The 27,943-nt window shown below is 41.8% G+C and overlaps 1 protein-coding gene across 1 annotated transcript in view; it reads left to right on the forward strand.

The window, feature by feature from the left end:
• Nucleotides 1-27,943, forward strand: part of MYO3B (myosin IIIB) — a 1,099,693-nt gene that overhangs the window by 299,173 nt on the left and 772,577 nt on the right. Inside the window, exons 13-14 of the mRNA XM_069221545.1 lie at nucleotides 24,590-24,743; nucleotides 25,154-25,242. Of these exons, the coding sequence (XP_069077646.1) occupies nucleotides 24,590-24,743; nucleotides 25,154-25,242 (243 nt within the window). The remainder of the gene's footprint in view (nucleotides 1-24,589; nucleotides 24,744-25,153; nucleotides 25,243-27,943) is intronic.

Here is a 27,943-nt window from a genome sequence, read left to right on the forward strand (position 1 = left end):
TCGTGGCTACTAACGACATCTGAGCCCTACTCAACCAAAGAGAGACTGTGGCTGTGATCCTTTCTGGACCTCTTGGCAGCCTTCCATATGGTCTCCCACCACATACTCATCACAAAGCTGCACAGCATAGGCATTCAAGGAGCTGCTCTCAGGTGGATTGCCCCTTTCCTCACCAGAAGAACTCAAAAAGTCACCCTTCCCCCTCTTCACTTCTGAACCCAAGGAAATCATCTGTGAAGTACTCCAGGGATCCTCATTCAGCCCCACTCTCTTCAACATTTATGTGACACATCTGGCCAGCATCGTCAAAACCCACGGACTCAACTTGATATCCTATGCAAAGACACAACTCAGCCTCTCCTTTTCTGAAAACACCACCAACACCAAAACCTACTTCCACAACTGCATGTCAGACATTGCCAAATGGATGAAGGGCAGCAGCCTGAAGTTCAACACGGACAATACAGAGATACTGATCACGCTAGGAACCTAGGCATCATTCTGGACAAAAAGCTAACCCTAATGGCTCAGATCAACTCCACCTCTTCCTCCTGCTTTCTCATCTGCATGCTTTGTAAGATATTCAAATGGCTACCCTTAAGCTCAAGATGCACCATCATCCAGGTCCTCATCTCCAGCTGACTGGACTACGGTAACGCTTTCTATGCAGGGATAGAAGCTCACCTCCTCCTACGACAACAGACCATACAGAACACCCCAGCCAGGACTCGTCCTGGATCTCTCTTGACTAATGCACACCACCCCCTGTCTCAGGGAACTCCATGGCTGAAGTGGAGAAGTGTGGCACAATGGTTAGAGCAGCAGACCTTGATGCAGAGTTCTGGCCCGGGACCAGGATTCAGTTCCCGCCTCAGTGGGTCTTGGGATCAATTCCCTGGGACCAGATAATTCTCGCTTCGGTGCCTAATCTAATTAATGGGTCCCACTCTGTAACTCTGGGCAATAGCTTGCTTAATCTCCACAACGGCCCTGACAGTGCTTGGATGCCTGGCTTTACCCTTGGGGTTGCCTCAAGGGAAAAGCCAGGAGGGGTTCCACAGTGGTATGTGTACAGCGCCTTGAGACCCTAACGGGTGAGTAGTGCGCTATACAAGTGCGAAGTTTTACATTTACATTTTTACGTTTTATGGCTCAAAATACAGAATAGATGCCAGTTCAAGCTCCTGACCCATGCCTACCAGGTCCTACACAACTCTGAACCTGCCTACTTGAACCACCTCCTGAACTTCCATCAGTCCACCAGACACCTCACCTCTGCTTTCCTTTCTCCACCCCTAACACCCGACATCCGATGTAGTAGATGCAGAGGTCACTCCCTCTACCTAGCAGTGAAGCCATGGAACAAGCTACCCTTTCATCACCGGATCTCCCAATCTCTTACAGAGTTCCGAAAGTACCTGAAGAACTGGCTATTCTGCCTATCAACTGGACCCTGCCAGCGCCTTGATACCCTCACGGCTAACAAGAAGAGCTCCACAAATGTACTGATTGATTGATTGATTAGTTCATTGATAGCCCATCCGCATGCATAAAAGACCCAATAGCCTCCATTTGTTTAGAAATCATTTCTTGGGTTCTAGCGAGTCACAGTATCATGGACATTACTCATTCAGACGATATTTTTGTGTATGTGGCATGCACCACAATAGTGTATGTGGCTTTACAGCCCTACACCGTTGGTTGCTAACTGTAAATCAGTTATCTGGGGTTCAGAGCATGATTTCTGGAAACATTATGCATTATACATTAGCTCCAGTGTAGGTGTTCAGTTTATCTAAGTGATGTGTATGGACTTGACGCCTAGGCCAGGGAAGTTCATAACAACCACTACCCCCTTCAGATGTCTTCACATTGTTCAATGAGACTAGGGGAATGAAGTCTTTATCTAGTAGTATGTAAACAGCACCTATATTAGTGAATTGTACTCCATAGTGTCTCTTCATCTAGTCACATATTTTAAAAAATTGCCCCCTCGATGTAGATTATTTACGATTTTAGGCCAATACACTAGTAGCATGTGCACGTTCATCATTTAAATAGCTAACTGTATTTTTGATGACCTATAATTTGCTATGTTCCTTGAACATGTGGAAACAGACAATCCTTTGGGTCTTGGTATTTTTTAAGGGCGTACATTACAAGAGTAATTGTAGTGAGTAGCTTCCATTGTTTTCCAGTAAAAGGGGTAACAACACTAACACAGCGGTTATAACAGGTTCAAAAATATTGGTATGTTTTGGTTTAATAACTAATTTAAATACCCTTCATCATAACAAAACACATTACATATACCACTGTAGAAACAAACCACTGAGAATTTCAATGATTCTAATTTTGCCTTCGTTTCAAACATCTATAGTTATGAATGTATTCTCGGTGTTCTCACTATCTATAGGCTCATTGTAAAGTTAGTTTTAGCAACATCTTTGCACAAGATTGCTTTATTTAAATAACTTTTACAGGCGAGCAGCGCATCACTTCTGAAGGAATGTTGGAATGTTGCAGTTTGAGATCGTTCCATGCAGCATGTTTATGTAATGGAGGACAAAGTTTCTTTTAGCCCACTTGGAACAGGGAGAGTTAACCCACAAGTCCATTGACTGTGCCATTATTTGAGTCCTAACCATCATGGCCTATTTTGTGGGTAAATCTCTGTGAGTTATTTTCAGAGTCTAGGAGCGATTAGCAGTTACTGGGTGGATTCTGCCATTTAGCACCGGTGTCCTACAGCCTTTACTCTCCCAGCAAATGAATGGCTGGATTTTGAAAAATGCTTGTAGCCTGTTAGACAGGAATAAGTGGTTCTGCAAATCTAAAAATAGACGAAAAAACAGAAATCGCTCCCTTCTTGCACCTGTCAAAGGGTAATCAAGAATTAGGTGTTTGCTTTCAATATCGTAAGGCAGAATGAACTCCTACATGCTTAATGTTACTTCTATTTTATAGGGACTAAGTTATATATCACTAGGGTCGGTTCTGGCTAAGGCAATACTAAGGGGCCACGTAGGGTTGCTGCAGTCAAAGCCATGAAGAGCCATAGTTTACCCGTTTCCACATACTGTACGTATTGCTAACCCCAGGTTCTGATGAGGTCATCTGCAACTGTCCGAGGGATATTTGATGGTGGGGCGAGGATGAGGGTTAGCAGGCTGGCAAGGTGGGCTATGTGCAGAAGATCCTACAGGAGACTGCTGATAGGGAGACAGACTTGGGAGATGCCCAGCTAATCTTTGAAGTATTTGGGGCTTCTGTAGGGCGGGTCAACAAATTTAAACAGAAAGTCAGATGGGTCACAATAGTGGGAGTGGTAGATGGCTGTCAAAAAACATGAGCCCACGGCCCTGGAAGGCTCCTATTCTCAGTTGTAAGGATTTACTTTGCCAACTGAGTTAAACCGCCTAATCCCATTTTTGTAGAAATTCAGTCCCTATTTAACATAAAAGAAACATCGCATTGTTTGAAAGGACGTTATTCTGAGTACCAACGTAAGGGATTCCTACTCTCTTATTACTTTACCTTCCTCGACTACTGACAGGGATGCTGGATTTTAATGGAGAGTTGGTCAAACTCATGATCGGCTACTATCCTGGCCATCAGAGGGAACGAGTGTTTATCCCTATTCGACTGGTTTGCGTCCACCCCTCAAAATGAACACAGTGTGCTTACATACCCATAAACTGAAAGTGCATGAGCTGGGTGCCATCCTCTTACAGTAACAGTTTGTGGTGCCCATTCTGGAACCTGAAGCATAGATATTCCTGCAACCAGGCTACCGGGCATTAGGCGGTGCCTGGCAATGCATAGGGATGGACCCATGCTTCCCTTCCCACCTCCTCAGTCCTTGGCCTTTTCATTTTAACTCTCTGGCAGTCCCCTGACAGGACTAAGGCCCATATTTATACTTTTTTAGCGCCGCATTTGCGTCATTTTTTGACGCAAAAGTGGTGCAAACTTGCAAAATACAATTGTATTTTGTAAGTTTATGCTGTTTTTGCATCACAATGCGACGCAAATGCGGCGCTAAAAAAGTATAAATATGGGCCTAAATGTATAGACGTTCATGGTGCAGTTGCCCTCTTTCTGAACTCGGCCAATTAGTTTTGTGCTCCTAACACTTCTTTCACATTTGTATTTTTAATTTGTATTCAAATTAGGCATATAATAAACAAAAATACTGTGAATGGGAACCTGAGATACTACAAATAACAATCAGTCTATGAGATCCAAACAATAACAGGCACCAACTAAACAATTGCTAACAACAGATAACATGAACTAATGTCACACTTTCTGGTAATTAATTAAAATAAGAGAGAAGGGTAAGCGGTTCTAAAAAAATGCAGTTGCACATGTAACAAGAAGAGTTTGACCCGCCCTCAGCCACCTAAAGACAGAAAGAGAAGAGCATTGGCGACAGTCTCTTTAGGAATATTTAGGATTTGTGATCAAATCGAGAAAATACTATAGAGGGTAAGTAGAAAACACCTGATGTAAAATGTGAAAACATCCAGAGCTAGATAGGAGCAAAACTCGTAAAATACATTATAAGAGTGTTTTGAAATGTACAGAGATCAGATAGGCATAAACTAGAAGAACACAAGAACTTCACGTGTCACAGCACTGTATCATTCTCCCCCATGGAGAGAAACAAATGGAGATGGCAGATTACTAGAGTGGCAGAATACTAGGCCAATGTAGATTCATGGAACCACTGTGGAACTGGAGAGCCAGGGTCAAGTTTCGGCGTTGGCTCAACATCCTCGGATTTTGGGCACATCACTTAATCTCCCAGTTTACCAATAAATGGCTCTAACCTTGAGTAATGTAACTGGTGCTCATGTAAACCACTGAAGTGTCATGGGCTGGCTCGTGCAATATAAAATTGCAAAAAACACACCTTTGCCTTCATTTTGTCATAAGTTTGTTTTGCGGTGTAGAATGTTTGTGGAGGAGGAGAGAGATGGGGTCATGAGTCCTTTCTGGCTTCTTGCTTTTTTCTTTTTTTTTTTATATGTTTTTTATTGAGTCAAATACAAGAACATTAACTTAACATTGCCAGGACAGAGATATGAAGTTGTGAATATATATATGCATAAATAATATTGTACTTATAAATGCATACTAAACATGTAAATGAATAAGGCATATACAGCAATATAGTATCAAAGACTCCAAGTTTGAATAAAGAAAGAAGAAAGAGAATTGGGAGAGGGAGAAGAGCTATAGGGATAGAAAAGGGAATCAAGTGATGGCTATGTGGAGAGAGAGGTAATAGACATTGGTTACAGCGAATGTAAGATGAAATAAGTATATATAAGAAGAAAAACAGAAAATATATTGACATTTTTAAAAAGGAGGAGAAAAATCCATTTCCTTCGCAGTGTGTGAGAGATAGTTACTTAATGGCAACCATAGCTGATGACGTTTGAATAAAGTTCCTGTTGAATCAAGCTTGTAGCTGTCAAGTCTATGATGATAATATACAGAATTTCACCACTGTCTGAGAGTAATGTTCTCCAAAGATTTCCAGTTAGAAGTAATAATAGAGATTACAATAGAAAGCAAAAGATCCACCAATTTTCCAAGAGGCCTGAATGAACTCCAGATATCGTGTATGCCACCCAAAAACAGTAATTCATATGACATTGGTAAGGAGATCTGAGCTATTGCTGAAATGTGAGACCATATTGAGAACCAAAAAGTAGATAGGGATGGTCAAGAAAAAAACATGTGAAAGTCAGTACCCTGCTGAGTGTGGCAGCTCCAACAATTGTCATTTTGTGCAAGTTTGAGTTTGTAAAGGTGTATAGGAGTGTAGAAAAGTCTATTCTAAAAAAAATATAGAGTCTGCGTGAGGCTTGCAGTGCATGCAGTGGAATGTATCTTATACCATATTCTATCCCATAAAAAAGTTGGCCAAACAACACCAAGATCTGATTCCCACAATGTCTCAATAAGTGATTTGAGTCTAGGTGAAACAGATGTTCTTAAAAGTTTGTAAATTCCAGCTGCTCTAGGATAGTTAGAAGTTACAATCAGGTGTGGAGATGATGCAAGATAAGAATTATTATGATGTATAAGTTTATTGAGGGCCTCTTGGACTAGAGTAGAAAGAATGATATATTGGGATTTCATGCGAATAGGGAGATTATAAATTGCTGAGAGAGTAGTAAAAGGGATGAGAGAGTCTTTATGTTATAATTGGGAAATAAGAAGAATACCTTTAGTCATCCAAGCCTTCCAACACAAGGTTTTACCTTGTTTCCTAAGAGAACTATTGTGCCAAATAGTACTGTTAAAGAATTGATTAGTGGGGGTAAGATGCAAAATAAAAAAAGGTTTCAGTAAGTTGACTGAATGGGAGATACTGCTGGGCAACCAGAATTTTGGGGGGTTAGACATAAATATAATGTGTTTATGGGAAAAGGGAGAAATAAATGTTTCTTCCAAAGAGAACCATAGGTTTTGAAGGGCATCATTGAGTGTAGATAAATAGGGAAGTATTTGCTTAATGCCAAAAGATTTGTGATAAGTTAAAAAGTCAGGACAATTATCTCCACCTTGTACTTTAGGAAGTTGTAATTTTGAGAGAGAGATTCAGGATTGTTTACCGTTCCACAGGAACTTGGATAGAATTTTATCAATTGAACTAAAAAATAGTTTAGGTATCTGAATAGGAAGCATCATAAGGAAGAAGTTGATGATAGGGAGAAGCATCATCTTAATGGTGTCAAAGCGGCCCCACCACGTGAGATATAACGGAGACCATTTCTGTGTGAGATCTCCAAGCTTTGCAGATAAGATTTCTAAATTAGTCTTTAATGTATCCTTGAGAGTAGTGCAGTACCATTCCCCCAGGCATTTAGGGGGTTATTCTAATTTTGGAGGAGTGTTAATCCGTCCCAAAAGTGACGGTAAAGTGACGGATATACCACCAGCCGTATTACGAGTTCCATAGGATATAATGGACTCGTAATACGGCTGGTGGTAAATCCATCACTTTTCCGTCAGTTTTGGGACGGATTAACACCTCCTCCAAAGTTAGAATAACCCCCTTAATCTTAGAAGAATTCCAAGATAATCTTGCATCAAGAAATACAGAGCCAGTGCAATGAGCATTAAGTGGTAAGACCACTGTTTTGTCTATATTAAGTTTATAGCCAGATACATCAGAATATAAGTTGAGCTCATGCAGGAAGAGAAGTGTCAGGGTGAGACATGAACAAAAGAATATCATCAGCATATGCCATAAATTTGATGTGTGCATTATTAATTTGAAACCCCGTAAATTGTTCAGACATTTTTAATTGGTATAGAAAAGGTTCAAGAGCCAAAATAAATAATAAAGGAGATAATGGGCATCCCTGACGAGTACCCATTTTAAGAGGGAAAAAAGGAGATCGGATACCATTTGTTATAGCCGAGGAACATGGTGAGGAATAAAGAATGGATATAAAATGTCGGAATTTAGTACCGAGTCCATGCCATTCCAATGCCTTCGACAAGAAACCCCAGTAGACCCTATTGAAGACATTTTCCGCATCCAATGATAAAGCTGCCAGAGGAATCTTAAGTTTAGATGCCTTGTTAATAATATTTTAAAAAGTACGGGAATTATCTGCTACATTTCTATTAGGGATAAAACCCGATTGATGAGAATCAATAAGGTCAGGTATATATGGGAGTAAACGGAGAGCTAAAACTTTGGCATAGAGTTTACAATCAGTATTAATTAAAGATATGGGTCTATAATTTTTACAGTCAGTCGCATCCCAATCTTTTTTGGGAATAAGACAAATCATTGCCTCCGTAAATGAGCCAGATGCAGAACCTGACATTATAAAGTGATTAAGTAATTGAAAGAGTTTAGGGAAGAGAGACTTAGCAAACTGAATAAAGAATTATACAGTGAAGCCATCTGGGCCTGGAGCCTTACCCTTGGGGAGAGATTTTAAAGCTGTATATAATTCTGTAAGTTGCAGGGGTTGGTCTAAAGATGAGAGGTCGATCTGCAATGGGTCTCTTGGTTTGAGATTAGAGAAATATTGGTTGAGAGATTCAACTGTTGGTGTGTGTTCTGGAGTGTACAGGTCCTTATAGTAAGAAGCGAAACACAATGCTATATCTTTACCTCTGAAGTGTTTAACACCATTGTTATCTGTGATAGATTTAATAGTTGTTTTTTCTTTTCTTTGTTACAAATATCGAGCTAGAAGAGAACCAGCTTTATTGTTACCACCATAATATCTGGCATTTATATTCAGGAGGGTGCTGCATGCTTGTTCGGTGGTATATTGGTTAAACTCCATTTTAGCTGAGACTAGTGCTTCAATATGTGATTTACTAGTTTTGTTAGTATAGTATTTATATTTTCAAGGATTGAAGTCGATTTTTGTTGAGCAGACTTTTTTTTGAGTGAGCGTAACTTATGATGAAACCCCTCGATGCTGCTTTGAATGCATCCCACACAAAATGAAATGATAGTTGATCACTATCGTTGATGTGGAAGTATTCTTCTATAAACTTACTGTAGGAAGCGATAAAAGTAGCACCTGAAGGTTATTAAACCTCCATGAAGATGTTTTAGAACCATTAAGAAAAAGATCAAGGTCAGGAATCACAGGTGCGTGATCTGAGATCAAAATAGCACTGATTTCAGAGTTGATCATATGTTGCAATAAACCTTTACTCAGAAAGATATAAGCAAGCCTAGAATGGGAATGGTGGGTAGGAGAATAAAAAGAATATTCCAAGAGGTCGGAATTGCATATTCTCCAGGAATCAGAGAGAGAATGCTGTAAAATAAAGTTTTTAAAAGCTTTGTGGGAGGCATGTGAAATGAAACGTGACATGGAACGTCTGTCCGAAAATGGATCGAGAATTTGGTTGCAGTCACCACCTATTAGTAAATTGTTTGAGGAATGTTCAGAGACAATATGTGAAAGATTCTTCCAAAAATTTGGATCTGGATGTGTGGGGCCATATATATTTAGGATAGCAAGAGAAATATTGTCAATTGTAAAGTACCCAGCAACCTTCTGTATCTTGATGCTGTGAAATTATGGGGGGTTTGAGAGATTTATGACAGAGTATAATTACCCCATTTTTGTTTGTGCTGGAAGGGGAGTATAAAATGTCTCCTACCCATTGTTTTTTAAGCTTAATTGCCTCAGAGTCGTTGAGGTGAGTCTCGCAACAAAGCAATGTGGCATTTCAAACGATCTAGTTGAAATAAGACACGCTGACGTTTAATGGGGTGTTTAAGCCCCTTAACATTCCAAGTAACAGTTCTAAGTTGCATAACAAGAAGTATTAATAAACAACTGCTGTAACAAGGAAAAAACTAGGCATATCAATTTTGCAAAAGCAAAGAAATGGGAAAGAAACAAGATAGTAAAGAAAAAGAAAAGGAGGAAGATGACCTCCAGAAGTTGTATATACATGGATGTGGCAATACAGGGACTGAAGCCCACGAAAGCTAAACAAGACAAGATAGAAAGTGAATACCCCGAAAGGTAGAGGGACAGCAGAGAACCTGAAAAGACAGGCAAGAGTGGCTTCAGCACAAGAAAAGTGATATTAGATATGAAAACATAAGAAGGCAAGTTTCATGAAAGAAAGAAAATACATACAAATGAGAAATATACCATTCAGGAGACCAAATAACATAATAACTACAGTAAAGGAGTGTGACATGAAGAAAAATAAAAATCAAACCTTACCAGTGGAATGTGGAGGAGAACAATTTGGATGGTGAGAAAGGGATACGGTTGGGAAAGGATCATGAGGATTGCACAAAGAACACTATCTAAAAAAATAAAAAATAAAATAAGAAGATGCAGAGAAGGAAAACCGTGGATATGAATACTAAACATAACCATTACTACTAAACTGTCCAGAAAAGAAAAAAAGAAAGGACATTAAAGACAAAATAAATTATATCTTCAAGTAATTGCAAATGCTCCTAGTTCCATTGCTTCTGTTTTGTGTTGGTTAATAAAAGTTTGTAGTGCTGAAGGTTCCTCAAACGAGTAAGATTTGCCCTTGAATGTAATTTTGAAAAGGCATGGGTGAAGAAGACCATATTGAATATTCAAGGATTTGAGTTGCGGACGTAAGTCCAAAAACTGTTTGCGACGTGCAGCTGTAGCAGGAGAAAAGTCTTGTGTGAAAAACACTTTATGACCTGACCATAGCAAAGAGCCCATCTGTTTGGCTTCCGAGAGTTTTTGCATCAAGTCAGTAAATTGGAGAAAGAGAATAATAATGCCTCTAGGATGTGCACGAGGGCCAGTTGAAGTCCGTGGACCTAAACAATGTGCCCGTTGGATAGAGAGGGGAGAGGTAGAAGGCAAGCGAAGAATTGAAGGTATTGCTGTTTGAAGGAATGCAATCATGTTAGAGCTTTCCGAACCTTCTGGAATCCCAGAAAGGCGAAGATTATTTCTCCTATTTCTATTTTCTAAGTTTTCAGTAAGCCTTTTAAGTTGAGCTATGTCCTTGGAGATCTGAGAATTGACAGTGTTACAATCTTCAAGGTTACTGACTCTCTGTTCCAGAGTACAAATTCACTGTGTGTGTTGGGACCATTGCTCCTCAATACTTTGCAAAGAGGCATTAGTGTCCATCATAAAGGGCTTTAATGCACGCAATTCCTCCATGACATCATCTAGAGTGAGATGTGTAGGTGATTTTGAGGGAGAATCAAGGTCTTTTTTTGGGCACTTGACGAAGGAGATGTTAGATAGTTTTTTTGCAATTGCGCCAGCAGCATGAGATGAAGAGGCGGTATCCTTTAAAAAGTCTGTAGCACTATCCTTTGTTAAAGCTGATGGTAGAGAAGATTTAGTTATATGTGTGCGCACCACTCGAAGAGGATTATTAGACTTGGAGGAAGAGGATGACTGGCTGCTCTGAGAAGTATGTTGTCTCCCCATAAAAGCTAGGAGCAATTTGGTAATAGGAAGCCAGTAATGTGGAGGTGATGATGAAATTATATTACGATGAGAAGCTGCTGCAAGAAGTTTCCAACAACAAACCTAAATATAATAAAAAATATATAAATAGAAAATCCTAAATTATTCTCTCAGAACAGGCATGGCAGAATACCACAAGAGCAAAGCACTTTACTGCACATAGTCTAAAAATTGGTGACTAGTTTTAAGGGAACCTTCTGAAAAGAAAAAATCGCCTCCATGAAAGGAAAGCATTTACCATGTTATGAAGAGCAATTTGAAAGAGCTCCTTGACAACAAGAGCTGTCAGTGAATACTGAAAGTTGAAAACCTCAGCCAAATGTGTTTGAAGAGAGAGGTCAAAAGTTCAGCTGGCTGTCAGAAGGTAATAAATATTCCATAGCAGAGGAAATTAGATTTGTAGAATGACATCCAGGCAAGCAGTTAAAAGTCAAATAGAAACATCTCTGTGAAAGTTTAGGTTTGTGCAGAGGCTTATGGAGTGAAACACAAATGACACAGATAAATATTTACCTCAGGCCCTCACATGAAGTCTCTGAAATGACTTCAAAACTGGATGCCTCTGTAAGATATAGGCATATTTATGCAGCAGCAGAGCTCCAGTGCTAAAAATTGCTGAAGAAATTAATCATTTTGAAGTGAAAACATCTCCTCCTTCCAGGAAGTGCTAAAGCCTCACGAGCTCTAAAGAGCAGCAGCCATCTTGCGTGACCTCCAGCCACGCCCCGGCTTCTTGCTTTTAACAAGCTCACAATATGCACGTTGCTGAAAAACAGACACACCTACCCCATTCCGCAGCTCCCCTTCCAATCCTTCCACATTCTCCCATTAACCTTATGGGTCTACCAAACATAGTTATTTATTCGCACAAAGTTCCATCAAGGAATGAAAAGGTTGTTACATAGAAGTTAGATATCAGAAGCAAGGAATCAAATATATGTAGCACAAAATATATTTATCCAGGATTTCCCATCCTAGTGATAAACAATTCATGAATGCATTGTATCCAGCAAGTTCTTTCTATTTATATTCCCAGCAAGAGCAGCAACCTAGTGGCAACAGTTCACATCCCCCCCAAGTGTAGTAGGTCATATGCTATCATCAATATCAATTTCTACACACTTCACACAGAACTAGGGGAGGGATGGAAAATACCAACAGTATGATACAAAATGCACAACACAAGAGCACTGCACAATGCACCATTCCTGCTGGGGTTCCTGCCTCTAGGCGATGCCCTAACTATAACCAACTCCAGGCAACTCAGGGTAGGGCTGAAAGTTCTAGGTCACCAGCAGATCAGTCCCCCAATCCAGTCAGCATCAAGTCCATGAAGAGAACCACCCAACAAGGGGACAAATTCAGCCATTAGTCCAATTTCCATGGCAATAAGGTCACAGACGAACTCAACTTCTACACCGCACCAATACTTCCTTGGCTATAGCCCCTAAGACTGTTTGAATGAAGACCTTATGTCCTCTAGGAGATTATGCCTGATAGAACTTAAGGTTGACTCTGGGAGTATCTTTTTTTAAACCTGTCAGCCGCAAGATGGTGTTCCCCCAAACCTTTTGCCTTTGCTATCCAAGTTTTGCTGAAATTGTTATGTTGGCCATAGGACTGTGTGCACTTTACCACTGCTAACTAGTGCTAAAGTGCTTGTGCTTTCTCCTCTGAGCATGGTAAGATTGGCTTATACCTGTTTGTCATATTCAGTTTACTTATAAGACCCTTGTGGAGTGGTATACCATCTACCCAGGGTCTGTAAATTAAACGCTACTAGTAGGCCTGCAGCACTTATTGTGCCACCCACCTAAGTAGCTCTTTAAAACATTTCCCAGGCTTGCCATTGCAGCCTGAATGCAGTTTTGATCTGCCAAATCAGCTTGGCAAGATAACCCCCTTGCCGTGCCTGACACTCCCTTTATAATACATATGTCATTCCTAAGATAGGCCCTAGGTAGCCAATAGGGTAGGGTACATTGTAATTAAAAGGTTTAGCATGTACATTTATGTTTTACATGTCCTGGTTTTGAAAAACTCTTAAATTGGTTTTTGACTACAGCGAGGCCTACCTCTCCCATAGAATAACAACTGGGTTGCCTTATTACATCCAATAAGTGCTAACATTTGATAGGAAACAGGTAAACCTTTCATGTTTGCTGTCTGGGAAAGTGTAATAAAAATTCTTCTTTAATGTTAAAGTCAGATTTTAAGTTATCATTTTGAAAATACCACTTTTAGAAAATTGTATTTTCTTGCCTTAGCTGTTTTTGCCTGCAGCTTGTCCTAGGTCACATGACTGGGTGTAGTTGGCTTTGTTCTTTTCTCCCGGATAGCCACACAATTGAGGGATGAGATGTGCCTTGTCAGGGATGCGGAGGAGTGGGAGCCACGGCCCTATCCGCTTTATGGTCTATGCAGGCAAGCCCAGTGCCCCTGCCATAGTCATTGTCCCGAACTGGGCAAGGGGGACATGAAGTATATTGTGTCCACCCCTATACTGGACATGGTGTGCTTACATACCCATGTAAATTGAATGTGCGTGTGTTGGGTGCCATCCTCGCACACTAACATATTGTGGTGCCCATTCTGGGGCCTGCAGTGCAGATATTCATGCAACTAGGTCACGGGACAATAGGCAGTGCCTGGAAGTGCAGAGAGATGCATCCAAGATCACTTTCCCATCTAGTCAGTCTTTGGGCTTTTTATTCTAACTCTTTGGCAATCCCCTGACAAGACTATGTGATACTAACCCCGGTGGACTGATCCAACTTAGAGGCTGGAACCAATTCAGATACCCTGAAAGCCCCAAGAATGTGAGAGAATAAGCCAGCCTTAAGAGTAAGCTTTTATATTGTGAAGAACATGCATTTGGCAGTTTTCCAGTGATATGTGTTAGTTTTGACATAACAGTTGGCCTCCTGACATCATGCAGCACTGGGGCAATACACTCCCATTCCCTTATACCCATATTTACCGTAAAATTATTGTTGGGTCACACATGCCCTCTGCCCTACAACAAAAGCAGCAAGAGACTATTGCCACCAACTTGCTTAGCTCCCTCTGTATTGCAGAGAATTTTAAATCCCCCAATGTGCTGAAACATTCATCTCTACTGCCTGCTTCAAAAGTATGATCAAACACTCATCATGTGCCTCATACACACACTTAGACCATGAGGCAAACAATGCTGCAATAAGATCTAGGACAATGTGACACCAAGCTTCCACAAGTCCAGGACAAGTCTACCCAAAAGGACTGTGGGTATTTCCCACCGGAGGACCCCCATTTTGAATTCCGTTATCTCGCTCTGATCTCATTCGACATCCAGCCTGATTGCCTTTGTCTGCCTAAATTTTACATCATACTGTAACCAAGCTGTACCCTGGAATATGGATACAGTGCCGTGGATCAATGACATGTACCTAAACAATGGTGAAGCTATAGACTTCCAGTGTTAAGATTGCTGAATGTGTACACAGTACTGTCTCCCAATTCTTGAGGGACCATTACACCCACACCTCCTTAGGCTTACACTCCTCCTCCATCCCCATTTTTCCTTTTCTGGACCCCACCCCCCACATTTATAAAGTCAAACACATTACAGAGCTCCCCTTAATGCACCTTTTTTTCTGATCTCCGAGGGAACATGCCATGCTGTGTCAAATGAGGGAGCAAGAATGGTTGAACCTGTACAGAAAAAGGATAGGGCTTGAGTTGAGGTGTGCCTGCCTTGAGCCCACACTAGTGGGTTTGTGTTCACTAAGGGCCCTGCCCTTACTGCTGTACTGCTGGATTCCTCCCCTGTGGCCATCCCACCAGTTGCAGACACTGTACTGGTACCTGCTGCTTAGGCCTATGAGGGAGAGGACACCTTAGTTTGGACATCCCACATTGGGACCACACCTTGCAGCTGAGGGTCGACCGCATTCACCAGCGTGGGAGGAGGGGCAGCCGCCATAGCAGGGTTACTGTCCCTCTGAGGTGTTTGCAAAATAAACACAATACTCTGCTCCACAAACCCTTATTGGCATTGTTAATGGAGGCAATGGAACCCTGTCCTCCTGGGAAATGTGCTGGCATTTGCCTTCCTACCATCTCATCCTCCTCCTTTGGTGCCAGCTGCAGCCAGTTCGAGACCCTGGAGCCACAAGTGAAACTTTATAGCAGGCCAACATTTTTCTCTGCCTCTAAGGAAGGTTCCTGGATGGCTGCTGGTCTTTTCCAAGGCCCCTGGACACCATCTTCAGGGCCCAATCAATGCAGGGGGTCTTTGTTGCTTTCCAGAGCTTCCTGAAGGAGCGGCGTACCTTCTGCATGTCTAGGCTGCCCGTGGCTGTGCACATTCTCCTGGGTGCCATGCTATTGAAGAAAGAGAATGCATTACACAGTACATCTTTCATTGCCTCACATCTCCTCATACCACTTATCTGTCTCCACTGGCTGCCACACGGGAGGTCGGTCCCTTCCCACCCGTTGAAGAAAAACAGCCCAAGGTGCCTTACCTCTGGATTCTTAGGCACCCTCCAGTCCTGTTTTTTTGCAGCCTCTGTTCTTACCTACATAGATTCCTGACCAGAAACCCTGCTAGAGGCCTAAGGTAATCTAACTTCACGAACAGACGTCAAATGAACTAGGATGGTAAACATGAAAAACCATTAGTGTCAGTGAAGCGCACTCATGTACCCCCACCATCATAAGTTTCTTCCAATTTATCAGAGCATGTTCCTTGTAAAGCATCTGAGAGTCTTATATTTAGACTGACACATGACCCCCAGGTCCCATGTCTCAAACCCTTAACCTTCAGTGTGCGTGTCTAAGACTTTAAGCAGCAGGCCACCAGATGCTCCTTGCTTCACAAGGATGCCTACAACATAGATCCCTAACTCTCCAGGTGAGATTTTAAGGCCTTAACTATTCGACAAGGTATGCACAAAACCTTTGTTTACTTAGTAAGGCTGTTTTCAATTGAAAATCACTCCTAAGGTATTCATCAAATATCAAAATCTCTTTATTGTACCTAACACTGAAACATGTAAAACCTCCAGGCTCACACCTATAAACTTCATGTTGAGAGACTAACACCTTAACTACAAGGCAAGAAGTTACTCCTTTGCATGACTCACAAGTTGTAACTGCAGCATGAAAGCCATGCAAATCCCCGATCGTTAGTTCTTTCGAGACTCCATAATGCCTACTTCATTTTCCTTTCTGAAGCCCTGGTGGCAAGACTTACATACACTGTATAAACTTTTTATAAGCAGTCCCCTAACCCCTATGCTGACGCAAATTTTTATTGTACTGAATCGAATCATTTACACCCCAAGCATGCGTCAAGTTAATTGTTGCGACTTGTGTCACTATATCAAGGGAAATCTCAAATATTCTCTCCCCACACTCGGGTCTCACATTTCGGTATTGTTCTTCTATCCTGCGGCCTATACCACAGGTCCAGTGGGCTAAGAGTTCTCAGGTGTGTGGTCAAGAAAAGAAGAAGCAGATCTTCAGAACTCCTAAATACCCTCCTCCTCTGCACCATCCGATGATGTCATTCCCCGAGAGAACGCTTCAGCCGGTGATCTCTAACCACTCCAGCTTGTGGAGCGTGTAATGGCAACCCTCTGCTATATGTATAATTCCCTGCAGCACAATAGTGGATTCAGGCTCTTTCCACTGCTCTATACCCCTCGACCCAAATCTGTGTATCATCTCTCACTAAGAGGTCAACAACAGTGGCATGCCTGATAAACTTATCCTGTTAGGACATTGTAAGACTGAGTGCCGTTTCTGTGATTAAATCCCAATAGCAGCTCAGACAAGCCATTACATTCTACCCACTTCACTTTCTAGTTCAGTCTGAGTACAGTGCTTTGAAGTCTTATTTAATTATAATTAGGTTTAGTGTGAGGTGCACATCATGCCCTGGAAAATGGAGCTGGAACAATTTTTGCAGTGGTGGCCCACAACATCAACTTATTAAACAGATACAGATGTGAAATTTTCAAATGGTTCTTAAAGAGCCAATGTATTTAACAAAGGCCTTTTGTTGATTGCAAGTAGTATTAAGTCCAAAAGTGGATTTTGGAGCCCATGTTAAAAAAAGCAAAAAAAAGAACCTCACGCTAGGCTAGGTATTTCCACACTGGTAAATACCACATCACAATTGCATATACTGGTGCAGGATTACCACCTCACCTGCCGTGATCCTCTTAATGAGTCACACTGTGTGTATGTGTTGCTGTTATTTTTTGTAAACCAAGCAGATGTTTATATTTACTGAAGGATTATAACACATAGACAAATTGTAGCTTTCTCCTTTCACACACTCCTGTATGCAGGCAATACTGTCATTAAGGTCATTACAAAATGTCTTCACTTTTGCGTCAAAGAAAGGAAAAGTAAAGGCTGTGTTAAAAGAATTATCAGAAGAAGCCATCTCCCAGAGTGCTTAAGGACTGTAGCGAGCATCAAATTGTAAAGGAAGGGTTCCAATTCCCCAGATAGTCCACCAAATTTGTTGATGTACTCAATCCACGGTTGTGAGAAATGTGAGACTTCAAAGGAGTGGATAGCTAATGAGTAAGACATATAAACTAATCACCAGCTATTGGTTGTTTTCGATTTTAGATAAGTTATCTGTGAAGGAGTGAGGCAAGGTGACCTTTTTCATAAAGCCTTTGCTCCTGAGTGTTGGCCACCTAATATGACAAGATTTAAGCAAGATATTGTAAGGTGTTCTAGTAGACTGTTTTTATTAAATACACGCAGTTTCATGAAGTTTCATCATATAGCTACATTGGGAGCTATATGATGTATTCCTGTATCGGATCATGTGGTAGAATTAGTGGACTGGTGTACGATTAGGCGCACTGAAGAATGAAGGATGACTTATTGGGTGTGACTCTGACTTTGGCAAACTAATCATTAAAATATTGCAATATGAAAATTTAAATGCATCTGTCTTTCAAAATGTTAAAGCTTGCTTATGGATGTAGAATTTGATGATTTGCAAATGTCTAAGATGTGTGTGGGCACATTTCCCCAGTAATATTTATCTGTAAGTCTAGCCTGTCAGCCACTACCAAGGGGTGTTACTGGAAGTTTGGGAAAATTCCCAAGACTGCCAGAGGGATGAAACATGAAACTGAGTCTGTGTTGTCTAGGTCAGATTTTGTTTAAGAGCCAAGAGAGGAGAATGGAGCCCTGTGGGAATCATTAGAGGACAGAGCTTTATTCCTACATATTTACATTTTTCAGACATAAGCTAAACCATCTCAGGATATAAACACCTATGCTAATCACTAAACACATGGGCCCTCATTCTGACCTTGGCGGGCGGCGGAGGCCGCCCGCCAAAGTCCCGCCGTCAGGTTACCGTTCCGCGGTCGAAAGACCGCGGCGGTAATTCTGACTTTCCCGCTGGGCTGGCGGGCGGTCTCGTTCAGACCGCCAGCCAGCCCAGCGGGAAAGAGGCTTCCACGATGAAGCCGGCTCGGAATCGAGCCGGCGGAGTGGAAGCTGTGCGACGGGTGCAGTTGCACCCGTCGCGTATTTCACTGTCTGCGCAGCAGACAGTGAAATACATGTAGGGGCCCTCTTACGGGGGCCCCTGCAATGCCCATGCCAGTGGCATGGGCACTGCAGGGGCCCCCAGGGGCCCCGCGACCCCCCCTACCGCCATCCGGATCTCGGCGGTCCGACCGCCGGGATCTGGATGGCGGTAGGGGGGGTCAGAATCCCCGCGGCGGTGCAGCAAGCTGCGCCGCCGCGGAGGATTCAATGGGGCCGCGGTACACTGGCGGGACCCCGCCAGTGGTGCCGGTCCGACCGCGGCTTTACCGCCGCGGTCGGAATCCCCATTGAAGCACCGCCGGCTTGTCGGCGGTGCTCCCGCGGTCCTCCGCCCTGGCGGTCAAAGACCGCCAGGGTCAGAATGAGGGCCATGGTCTTAAGGATGATGATGTGGTCTACTATTCAAACACCTTTAATTGTTGATGAGAATAAAAAAAAAGAGAGGCATCAATTAGCAATAATGCAAGGGGCACCATGAGCCACCATTAAAGTAGCAGTATCCTTGTGATGCCCGTCTGACACTTATTGGAAATCTTCCAGCATGGTTTGAATAGAGACTAAATTTGTCAATAAACACAATAGAATATTGGTGGGGAAAAGAAACAATAGTAATAGGAAGATTCTGTATTGAGCTTCTCATAAGGGGGTTGCAGTTTCTTCATCTCTGCATGTCATTGACCACACTATGTTTGAAGAAGACGTAAGTGAAGGGTTACCAGAACGAGAGAGCAAGATGCTGTAATCTTTTCCATGTTGGACAAACACAGTGTTTTGACATTGTTAGGAGGATTTTTCTAAGCTCTCTGCGGTTTTGAGATTGAAGTGATTGTCTCAGATGTATTGAAGTCAGTTGCTGATTTTCTTAGTAGTTTATCTGTCATATCTGGTGCTTGGGTTGCAATGGCAAATCCCTAGCTACTTGGGGCAAAAAAACAGGGAGGTGAGGTACAGGAGACTTTGTCGCACAAAAATCTTTCTTGGTATATTTTTGAATCACAGATTTGGTTATGAAAGAAGACAGCTTTGGACGTATTCAAGGTTTGTTGGTAGAGCATTTTATTATTATAAAAAGTGAAGAGTGATTGGGGCATTTGTTTTTCTTCAATAGTTTTGTAGCGGTTTAAAGGCTCATTTTATAACTCTGGGACATTGTGTAATCATGGTTCTCACACTACTATTTATAATGGTGTTTCATAAAGTACTAGCTCCTTACCTTGAAGCCACATTCCTTTGTTTTACTCTCAAGTGACCCAATACGTTAAAAAAGATTTCATCACCTCACTGGGCATATAAACACAATATGAACATGTAAAAAAGGATGTCACACAGCTAGAGCTTCAGACGATGAGTTACCCCGGAGTACTAGAGATACTCTATGGTCGCCCTATCCCCCGCGGGGCCTCGGGGGTGACCAGAGTGGTGCTGCTGGGCTGGCGACAGTTTGGTGGGGCTGCCTCACTCAACAGACTCTGTTATGGCATGGGAGGTTGCTGGTGGAGGTCTCGGTCTGGAAGGGATTCCAGAGATGGGACATTATAGGAATTTCCCTGGTGGGTGACGTTTGGGAGGGGCTGCGCCTGCCATCTTTTGAGGAGCTCCAGCAACTCTTTTCACTCAATAAGACCCAGTTCCACAGGTACCAGCAATTTCGTCATGCGCTGCAGGCATATATCCGAGCTGGAGAAAGTATCCCTGAGTGCGGCCCCATGGAGGCAAAGGTGATGATGAGGAGCCTGGGCAAGCGAGGGGGGAGTTTCACAGATTTACCATTCCCTGGTCACCAACACTGCTCGACCGCTGGATGGGCTTTGTCGGAGGTGGGAATAGTGGTTGGGCCTCATGGAGGAGGAAGACTGGAGGGAGGCACTGATGGCCCCTCGGGCCCTTGCCATAGCCACTCGCTTTCGGGTGTTACAGTCATACTACCTGCACATAGCCTACCTCACGCCTCTAAGGTTGCACAGGGCAGGCTTCCGACCCCATGCAGACTGTCCTCGATGCTTGAGCTTGAATGCTGACTTCTATCACATGGTGTGGTCCTGTCCGTCATTGCGACCTATTGGAGAGCGGTGACTGCTGAGATTTCTGAGGTTCTGCAGGAAGGGGTAGAGGCGGCTCCATTGCCGTTCTTGCTTGGGGTCATGGGGGGGTGGGGTCCAGTTTGGCTGACCGAACTTTCCTGGGGGTGGCCTGTCTGGTGGCCAAAAGAGATATTGTGGCAGGCTGGAAAGCAAGGGCGGCACCGGCATTGGCCAAGTGGCGACGGGGCGTGGACTGGTGCGCCCAACGTGAAAAACTAGTATATGAGGCAAGGGGGTGCCCGAACAAATACAGGAAGGTGTGGGGTAAGTGGGAGACCACATGGTGTACCTAACTCACATATGGACTGGGGCTGACCGGTTGTGGGGGACCCCTGGCATACCAAGAACTGATGGTCCTTTAAACGTGTGGGTTCAAAAATGCATATCCGATGTAAAAAAACGATGTAGAGGTATGTTTGGAGGTGCGGGAGATTACCTGTTGTCCTTTTCCTTTTCGCTTATATTGACTTCATTTTTGCTTTATGTTGTGTACCTAATTGTTCCTGCAAAATCAATAAAGGTCGTTATCAAAAAAAAAAAAAGGACGTCACGTTGTTGTGATCCATCCCCTTTTACCTGCCTGGTTTTGCTTGATCTAGGACTCTCCACATTTTTCCATGGTTGAACAGTGGCATAGCACATGTGCGTTTGCTCAAAAATGTCCTCCTCATCAGTTTTACCCTACTGCATTTTAACATTGAAGTATGGCCATAAGAGATGATGCAAGAAATGTACCAGTAGCATGAAATGTAAGTCTTGCATGTGGCTGCAATGTGTATTTTTACCACCCATATATATGACAAAAATATATAGCTCCAAAGAGCTTGTAAGCACTGCAATATTGCATGGCAAGGGAACATGTATTTGCTGTATATAAAAACCTGTTTTTTATATGTTAGCTAAGTATTAGTCACACTTAAATTGTGTCTTGTAAGCCCACAGGACTGGGTTATAAATATACAAAAATGGAGCATGCTGCGCATTGGCAAAAAGTATGCCTTCACAATGAACAATTACAGAAAGCTGTCATTATTGTTTAAGTAAGAACAGGTTGAGCTCTCAGCTGTGCTCCACAGATCAAATGCACATCATTGGTTGACTTGTTAAAAACTCTCCTCTTGGAAAACAGTGCTGTGGAAGTAGCAAGGTAAGGGTGGTATAAGAGAGTAATCGATTAGCAAAGAAAAGCTATCTGTCAGGACGACAGGGCAGGTGGCAACATTTATACGTAGTACTTTGGAAATCTTCGAATTGGGCTGTCCAGTACTACAACCATTTCATCCCATAGCCACCCTAGACATTCTAGGGCCTATTAAACTGCATTTATAGTAAGTTAGTAGTACTGAAGTAGTATCACTGACATATTTCAAAATGCTAATCACATACCCACATGTGAAGGTCTGCACCTCTGCCTCTCTGATCTTTAATGTGTGGAGTTCTGTACCACGGACTGCAGAGTTCTACACACACATAACTATACATTTTAGTAATAAATGTGGGCGGAGGGAGTGGCTGGAAAATGGAGACTACTTACTTCTAAAGGGAAGGGGTTGGGGAAGAGTGATAAGGGGCTTGAGGGGTTAGCGAGGGGATTCGGGAGGGACATGCACCCATCCACAAAAGATTTAGCCCATTTCTATTTACAATCTGCCCTTCTATAGTTACTATAGCCAAAAAGGACCCATAACAGTCATAATTGAACTCCACCACTTAGCTGAAGAAAATCCAGCACCACATATGACCAACCAGTGGGAGGAATATAACTACACTTTATTTAATGTAAAAAGAAATCTCTAAAAATAAATATATTTTTTTTAAAGTTTAGGAAACTTTCAAACTTTTCCCTATACTTTACCATATGGAGACCTTCTCCCAGATTATGGAGGCTTCCTTCTGGTGTGTGGAATGCCCACTGCAGTTACAATTGTAACTTTGCTACTATACGTCAGGTTATAGAGACATGTAAGTCAACACTTTGAGTAACTTTACACTTGGAAGGGTGAATAGCAAAAGGTAGTAATGTTATATGGACAGGAAGTGTAAACATACACCTGTAGTTTTACTCATGTGTTAGTTAACCCCTGTAAATAAACCACCACAGTCAGCATCCACAGCAGTAGAGAAAGCCATATGTGTAGAGAAAACCAGAGAATGGGCCAAAGCTCCTGCAGGTGGAAGAACCCTAGGGTCACGTTGGTTGAGGAACTTTGGGAATGATTGCAGTAAAATGAGAACGGAAGTATTGAAAAAAGAGGTGGGATTATGTGAGAATTTAGCCAGGATTGGATTAAGGAATTACTCAAACACTGGGTAGTGCATAGGATAAGTCTGGAACCTCACTACCACCACTCCTCAGAACATTTCTGGACCTGTGAAGAAAACAACTTGAAGAAAGAGGGCTCTACATGACAGCTGCAGACTCAAGGCGTCCTGACTCCTGCTGGCATTGAGTGACTAGAACTGCTCTCCAGCTGTCAGTTGGTTAGCCTTCTGTTGCCTGCTACAGGGATACAGCAAGCAGATGTACTCCTCTCTCTCAGGATACCCAACTGATCACTGAGCATCAAACCCTGTTGAGTCCTTGATGGGAGAGAGGCCTAGTGATTAGAAGCTTGCCCTTGGGACCTGAGAGTTTCAGGAGTGACCAGGGAGAAGGATGAAAAAGTGAGATTTAGAGCCTGATTTAGAACTTGGCAGATGGAATATTCCATCACAAACGTGACGCTGTATTACAATCCCCATAGCATATAATGGTATTGTGATACTGTTTATGGGATCTCGGTTATGTCTTTTACAGAGCATTCCCATCCGCCAAGTTCTAAATCAGGCCCTTAGTTTTTTTTCCATCTGCGGAAGTCCATGACAAGGGTGCACCTGGGAAGGTGCACCCTCATTCGACAAGAAATCCACTTTGATCCTGCTCAGAACCTCTTGCTGTGCTGAAAAGAGGTTCAGCACATCCTCTCAGTAAAGGGATCCTTTCCATCTACAGCTTTACTGTTGCTGTGCTGGTGGATTTCGGGATTCAACAAAGTGACAAAGTCTGAAGTTAATCCTTTGAGTGGCACCCAGCTGCAAATCTACTGTAGCTGTGAAGTGACTTCTGTATTGATAGAATCCTGTTCCAAGCTTATGATGCAAAACCAGTTACAGCAGAAGCTTGAAAGGAATATCCAACTTTGAGGGACCCTCTCCACCTTCACCTTTGAGCCTTCTCCCACTGGAGAGCTTTGTGCTCCCTGGTGTGACACTTGTTTGTTCATTTCAGACCCTGCTTCATCACAGTCAGTGTGAAATTGTGCCTGGATCCTGGTGGGACTCAACCTCTGATTGTTGTTCTGTGTTTTGTCAACACTTTTTGCATCAGAACTTTTGAAATCCATATCACTGTACCCCATTATCCACTATTGATTGTTTTTGTGTCTCTTTGCATTGTACATTTTTCTCTATTTATTTCTAAATTTGTTTTCTATTTAAAATTAGTTATTAGTACTTCTTTGAACTTATTATGGGTTCGTTCTGTTCAGATATTTCTAATGTTCCTAAACTTCATCCAGTGTTTATGACTGTAGTAAGGGTTGACGAGTATACTGCTAATGAGCATGTTGCCTAATTTAATCGATTTTCATTTGCTAGCTAAACTGAGTCAACTATATTAGTTTTATGTGGATTTCCTTTTATGAGTCATTTCAAATTGTGATGTTGATTGCTGAGCTTGTCCATGTTACCATTTGAGTGTATGGTTCTAAATCCGTGGACATTGTCTTTAGTAGACCATGCAGCTATTGATTTTGTATAGGTGCTAATATTTGCCTTAGGCGAAACTGTATTTTGGATAAATTGTATTTAGTGTTACTGTAAAATGAAATAATCTTTCTGGATCTTGCCTGCAATGTTTCAATAGTTTTATGATTTTTGCCTTCATTTTGCCTACAGATGGAGTATCAGAATGAAGGGATTGATGCTACCCTAGTGGAATATGAAGATAACCGCCCACTCCTAGACATGTTCCTTCAGAAACCAATGGGGCTACTTTCTCTTCTTGATGAAGAAAGCAGATTTCCACAAGCTACAGATCAGACTTTAGTTGGTATGATGTGTGCTACAAAGTTCAGGAGTGCATTGTTTTTAAACAAAAGGAACATTTTGCTTTTGGTATCTTCAAAAATCAATATTACATATGATTTCAAATCAGACTGTAAGTAAAAGGAAAGTAGCATCATTAAGTACTCAGACGTTAAATCTTGTACAAAACATGGTGAAAGCTTCTGCTGTATTGTAATATTTCTATCTTTATCAACTGTAAAGGTAAATAATTCCAAGTCATGTATTAAGGAGCATTTTTGACAAATCCAGTGATCTGAATACTGCAATACTCCTTATTGTATTTACTTTCACATTGTTTCATAAACAATTATATTCCTAAGGGAGTTAGCATGCAGTTCACTGTTATTTTGGAGGCCCATATACTTATGTAATGAGATATCCTCTCCTCTCTAGATAAATTTGAAGATAATCTCAGAAGCAAATATTTTTGGAGGCCCAAGCGTATGGAACTTTGCTTTGGCATTCAGCATTATGCTGGAAAGGTAAGGTCTATTTATTGTGTTCTTTATGACTGTTATGAAAATGACAGTGGTTGTACCGTTTATAAAGTAATGCAGAAAACCATCATCCCACATAAAGCTGTTGCTGCCACCTTTGAACCAGACATTGACATAACATTAAACCATGTAGAGATGCCATCTCAAACCTGAATAAAGTTCATTTCAGATCAGAATCACATGGATTTAAAGAGAATATATTTTATTATGTTGTAATTTATTTGTAGAGTGCTCATATAAATATACTTCTTGGTGCTTGAGGAAGACACACCCTCAAAACCTAACAGTAAGCTGGCAAAAAGGTTGGACATTATTTCATAATTAGGAAGCCAGGTTTTCAACTGGCATCTTAAACAGAATAGATTTGTTTCTGCCCGCAAACATAAAGGGAGAGAGTTCTACAGTTTTGCATCTGCTGTAGAGAAAAGCCGGGGCTGATTTGGAGTTTGGCAGAAAGCCAAACTCCGTCAAGCTGAAGGTCCACCTACCTGATTTACAGCCGGGCGAGCCTTACGTATGTCAACAAAAGAGTCTACTACAACATAGTCACTGACATACTTCTCCAACAGAGTATGGTCAGTCAGAGGTTTGGCCATTAGATTGCCCGACCGATGTAGAGAAGACATTGGAATGGCCAGCTTCACCTATTCCTTACCACTGTGAACACCTTAGTGGGAAGGGACAGTAAAACATTTAGATAACACCCATACCATTGGAGAAAACACCCACAATATGGGAGGTAATTAATTTTTGTTTTTCAAAAAACAAAATTCGCACTTGAGGATTTTGTTTTTGGAGAAAAACTGTGTGGCAGTCATTTTTGAAAGAGACATCTGTCAAACCTTTAACTCATTGGCAAAAACTGCCATAACTGCGATTCTTGTCAATGACTAGAGATGTATCCTTGGCCAGCAAACATCTCTAAATTCAGAGTATGAATAGTCAGTCAGGGCAACAGATATTTTATTCCATTGCTCCGGATGGAGTTCAGTCCATACGCTGAACTCTAAATCATACCTAAAGCCTCCAGAAGTGACAGTTCCAGTCCCAGTGGTGGCAGGCAACAATTGGGTTGCTGATCAGAAAGAAAATGTATCATCCAGCAACAGAAGGGATATAAAGTGTAGGGCTTTTTTAACAATTGTTAGGGCCTTAAAGGCTACCTGAGATCAAATGGGAAGCCAGTGTAGTGGTCCTATTAATGGGGACATATGCAATCTTCAGACAGTTTTTGTAAGCGATCATACCGCACCTTTCTGAGCACATTGCAGCTGATGTAAGATTTTGAACAGACATTCAAGGTTGATTAAATTAGCTGAGTCAAGATAAAATTGAATGATAGTTTTCACTATTGGCATATGCAAAGAGGTATCAATAAACAGAAGAATCTTTTTTAGAAGGTGAGGGTGGTTAAACAAGTGCAGGTCACATTTATGGATTTGGCTTCCAGGGACAGAGTGATGAGCAAAAAACTCCAATGTCCTGCACTACTGTTCAGGGATCAGGGGGCTGCCCATTATATCTGGCCAGAAACTCCTGTCCCATTCCACCACCAATGAAGCAAAGTTAATTTAGAATTTGTCTTTGGTCAGGTTCATCTTCATACAAGCCCTGTCAGACACAGCATGGATCAGCAACAGTGCAGGACACCTCTCTTGGTAATCGTGATGGAACAGCTGCTCCACTAACAATATGTTCTTCTTAACGCTTTGTTTACTGCTGGTTAGCTGAACTGGGATGGTCTTATGCATCCGAAGCAGGTTTAATCTATTGAGCTGCCTTCATACAATTAGCTGGATATTGTCCAGGTCTTCCTGTCCATGTATTTCTCACGTGTTGTGATTTTTTTTATTTGAGAACTTAGGCCTGATTTAGAGTTTGGCGGTGAGGTTACTCAGTCGCAAACGTGACGGATATCCTATCCTCCATATTACAAGTTCCATAGGCTATAATGGATTTGTAATACGCCGGAGGGAACAATAGCCATGTTTGTGACAGAGTAACCCTCTCCTCCAAACTCTAAATCAGGCCCTTAGTATATGAAATATATGCATAAATATATTGCATATAAAATGATCACTGTTTTGTTGTTATTTTCTGTAATTTGTGTCAGGTGTCTTTGTTAATCCTCTGTTCGAGTGACCATCATTCACTTATAGTATGTTTTCATTTAGATTTCATTTTTTTCTTGAGGTAATTGGCTTTCTTTCTCTTTCTCTGCTTTAGGACCATTTACCACAGTGATTCACATTTAAATTTGGATACCCGCTTCCTGGAATAAAAAATGCTTAATAAAGCCTTGTCAAGTGTAAATTCGATGAAAGACAAATTCATATCCCAAGTGTGCTTCATAGAGACATGCCAACTAACACTTGCAGCAAATTAACATCTTAGACTTTCCACTAAAAACAAATTTTAGCACAGTGCCATTAATCGATCAACCACCCACCTGTGGTGAATACATTAGCTTCACCACACCTCATTATTATTTCTATAGACTATCTCCTGAGAAGATCATAGACGAGTCATCTTTTCAGCATTGTCCCTATTTTATGATTTAGTAATTTCATATTTGATTCTCATACATGTTTTTCACAGATCACCTCACATTTATTCCGTGTTAACTCATAATTGGTAATTCTGGAAACAACGTTGAACCACTGTCATGGTGTACAGTGTCTTTTAC

Source organism: Pleurodeles waltl, chromosome 3_1, assembly GCF_031143425.1.
Source record: "Pleurodeles waltl isolate 20211129_DDA chromosome 3_1, aPleWal1.hap1.20221129, whole genome shotgun sequence".
NCBI classification, from domain to species: domain Eukaryota; kingdom Metazoa; phylum Chordata; class Amphibia; order Caudata; family Salamandridae; genus Pleurodeles; species Pleurodeles waltl.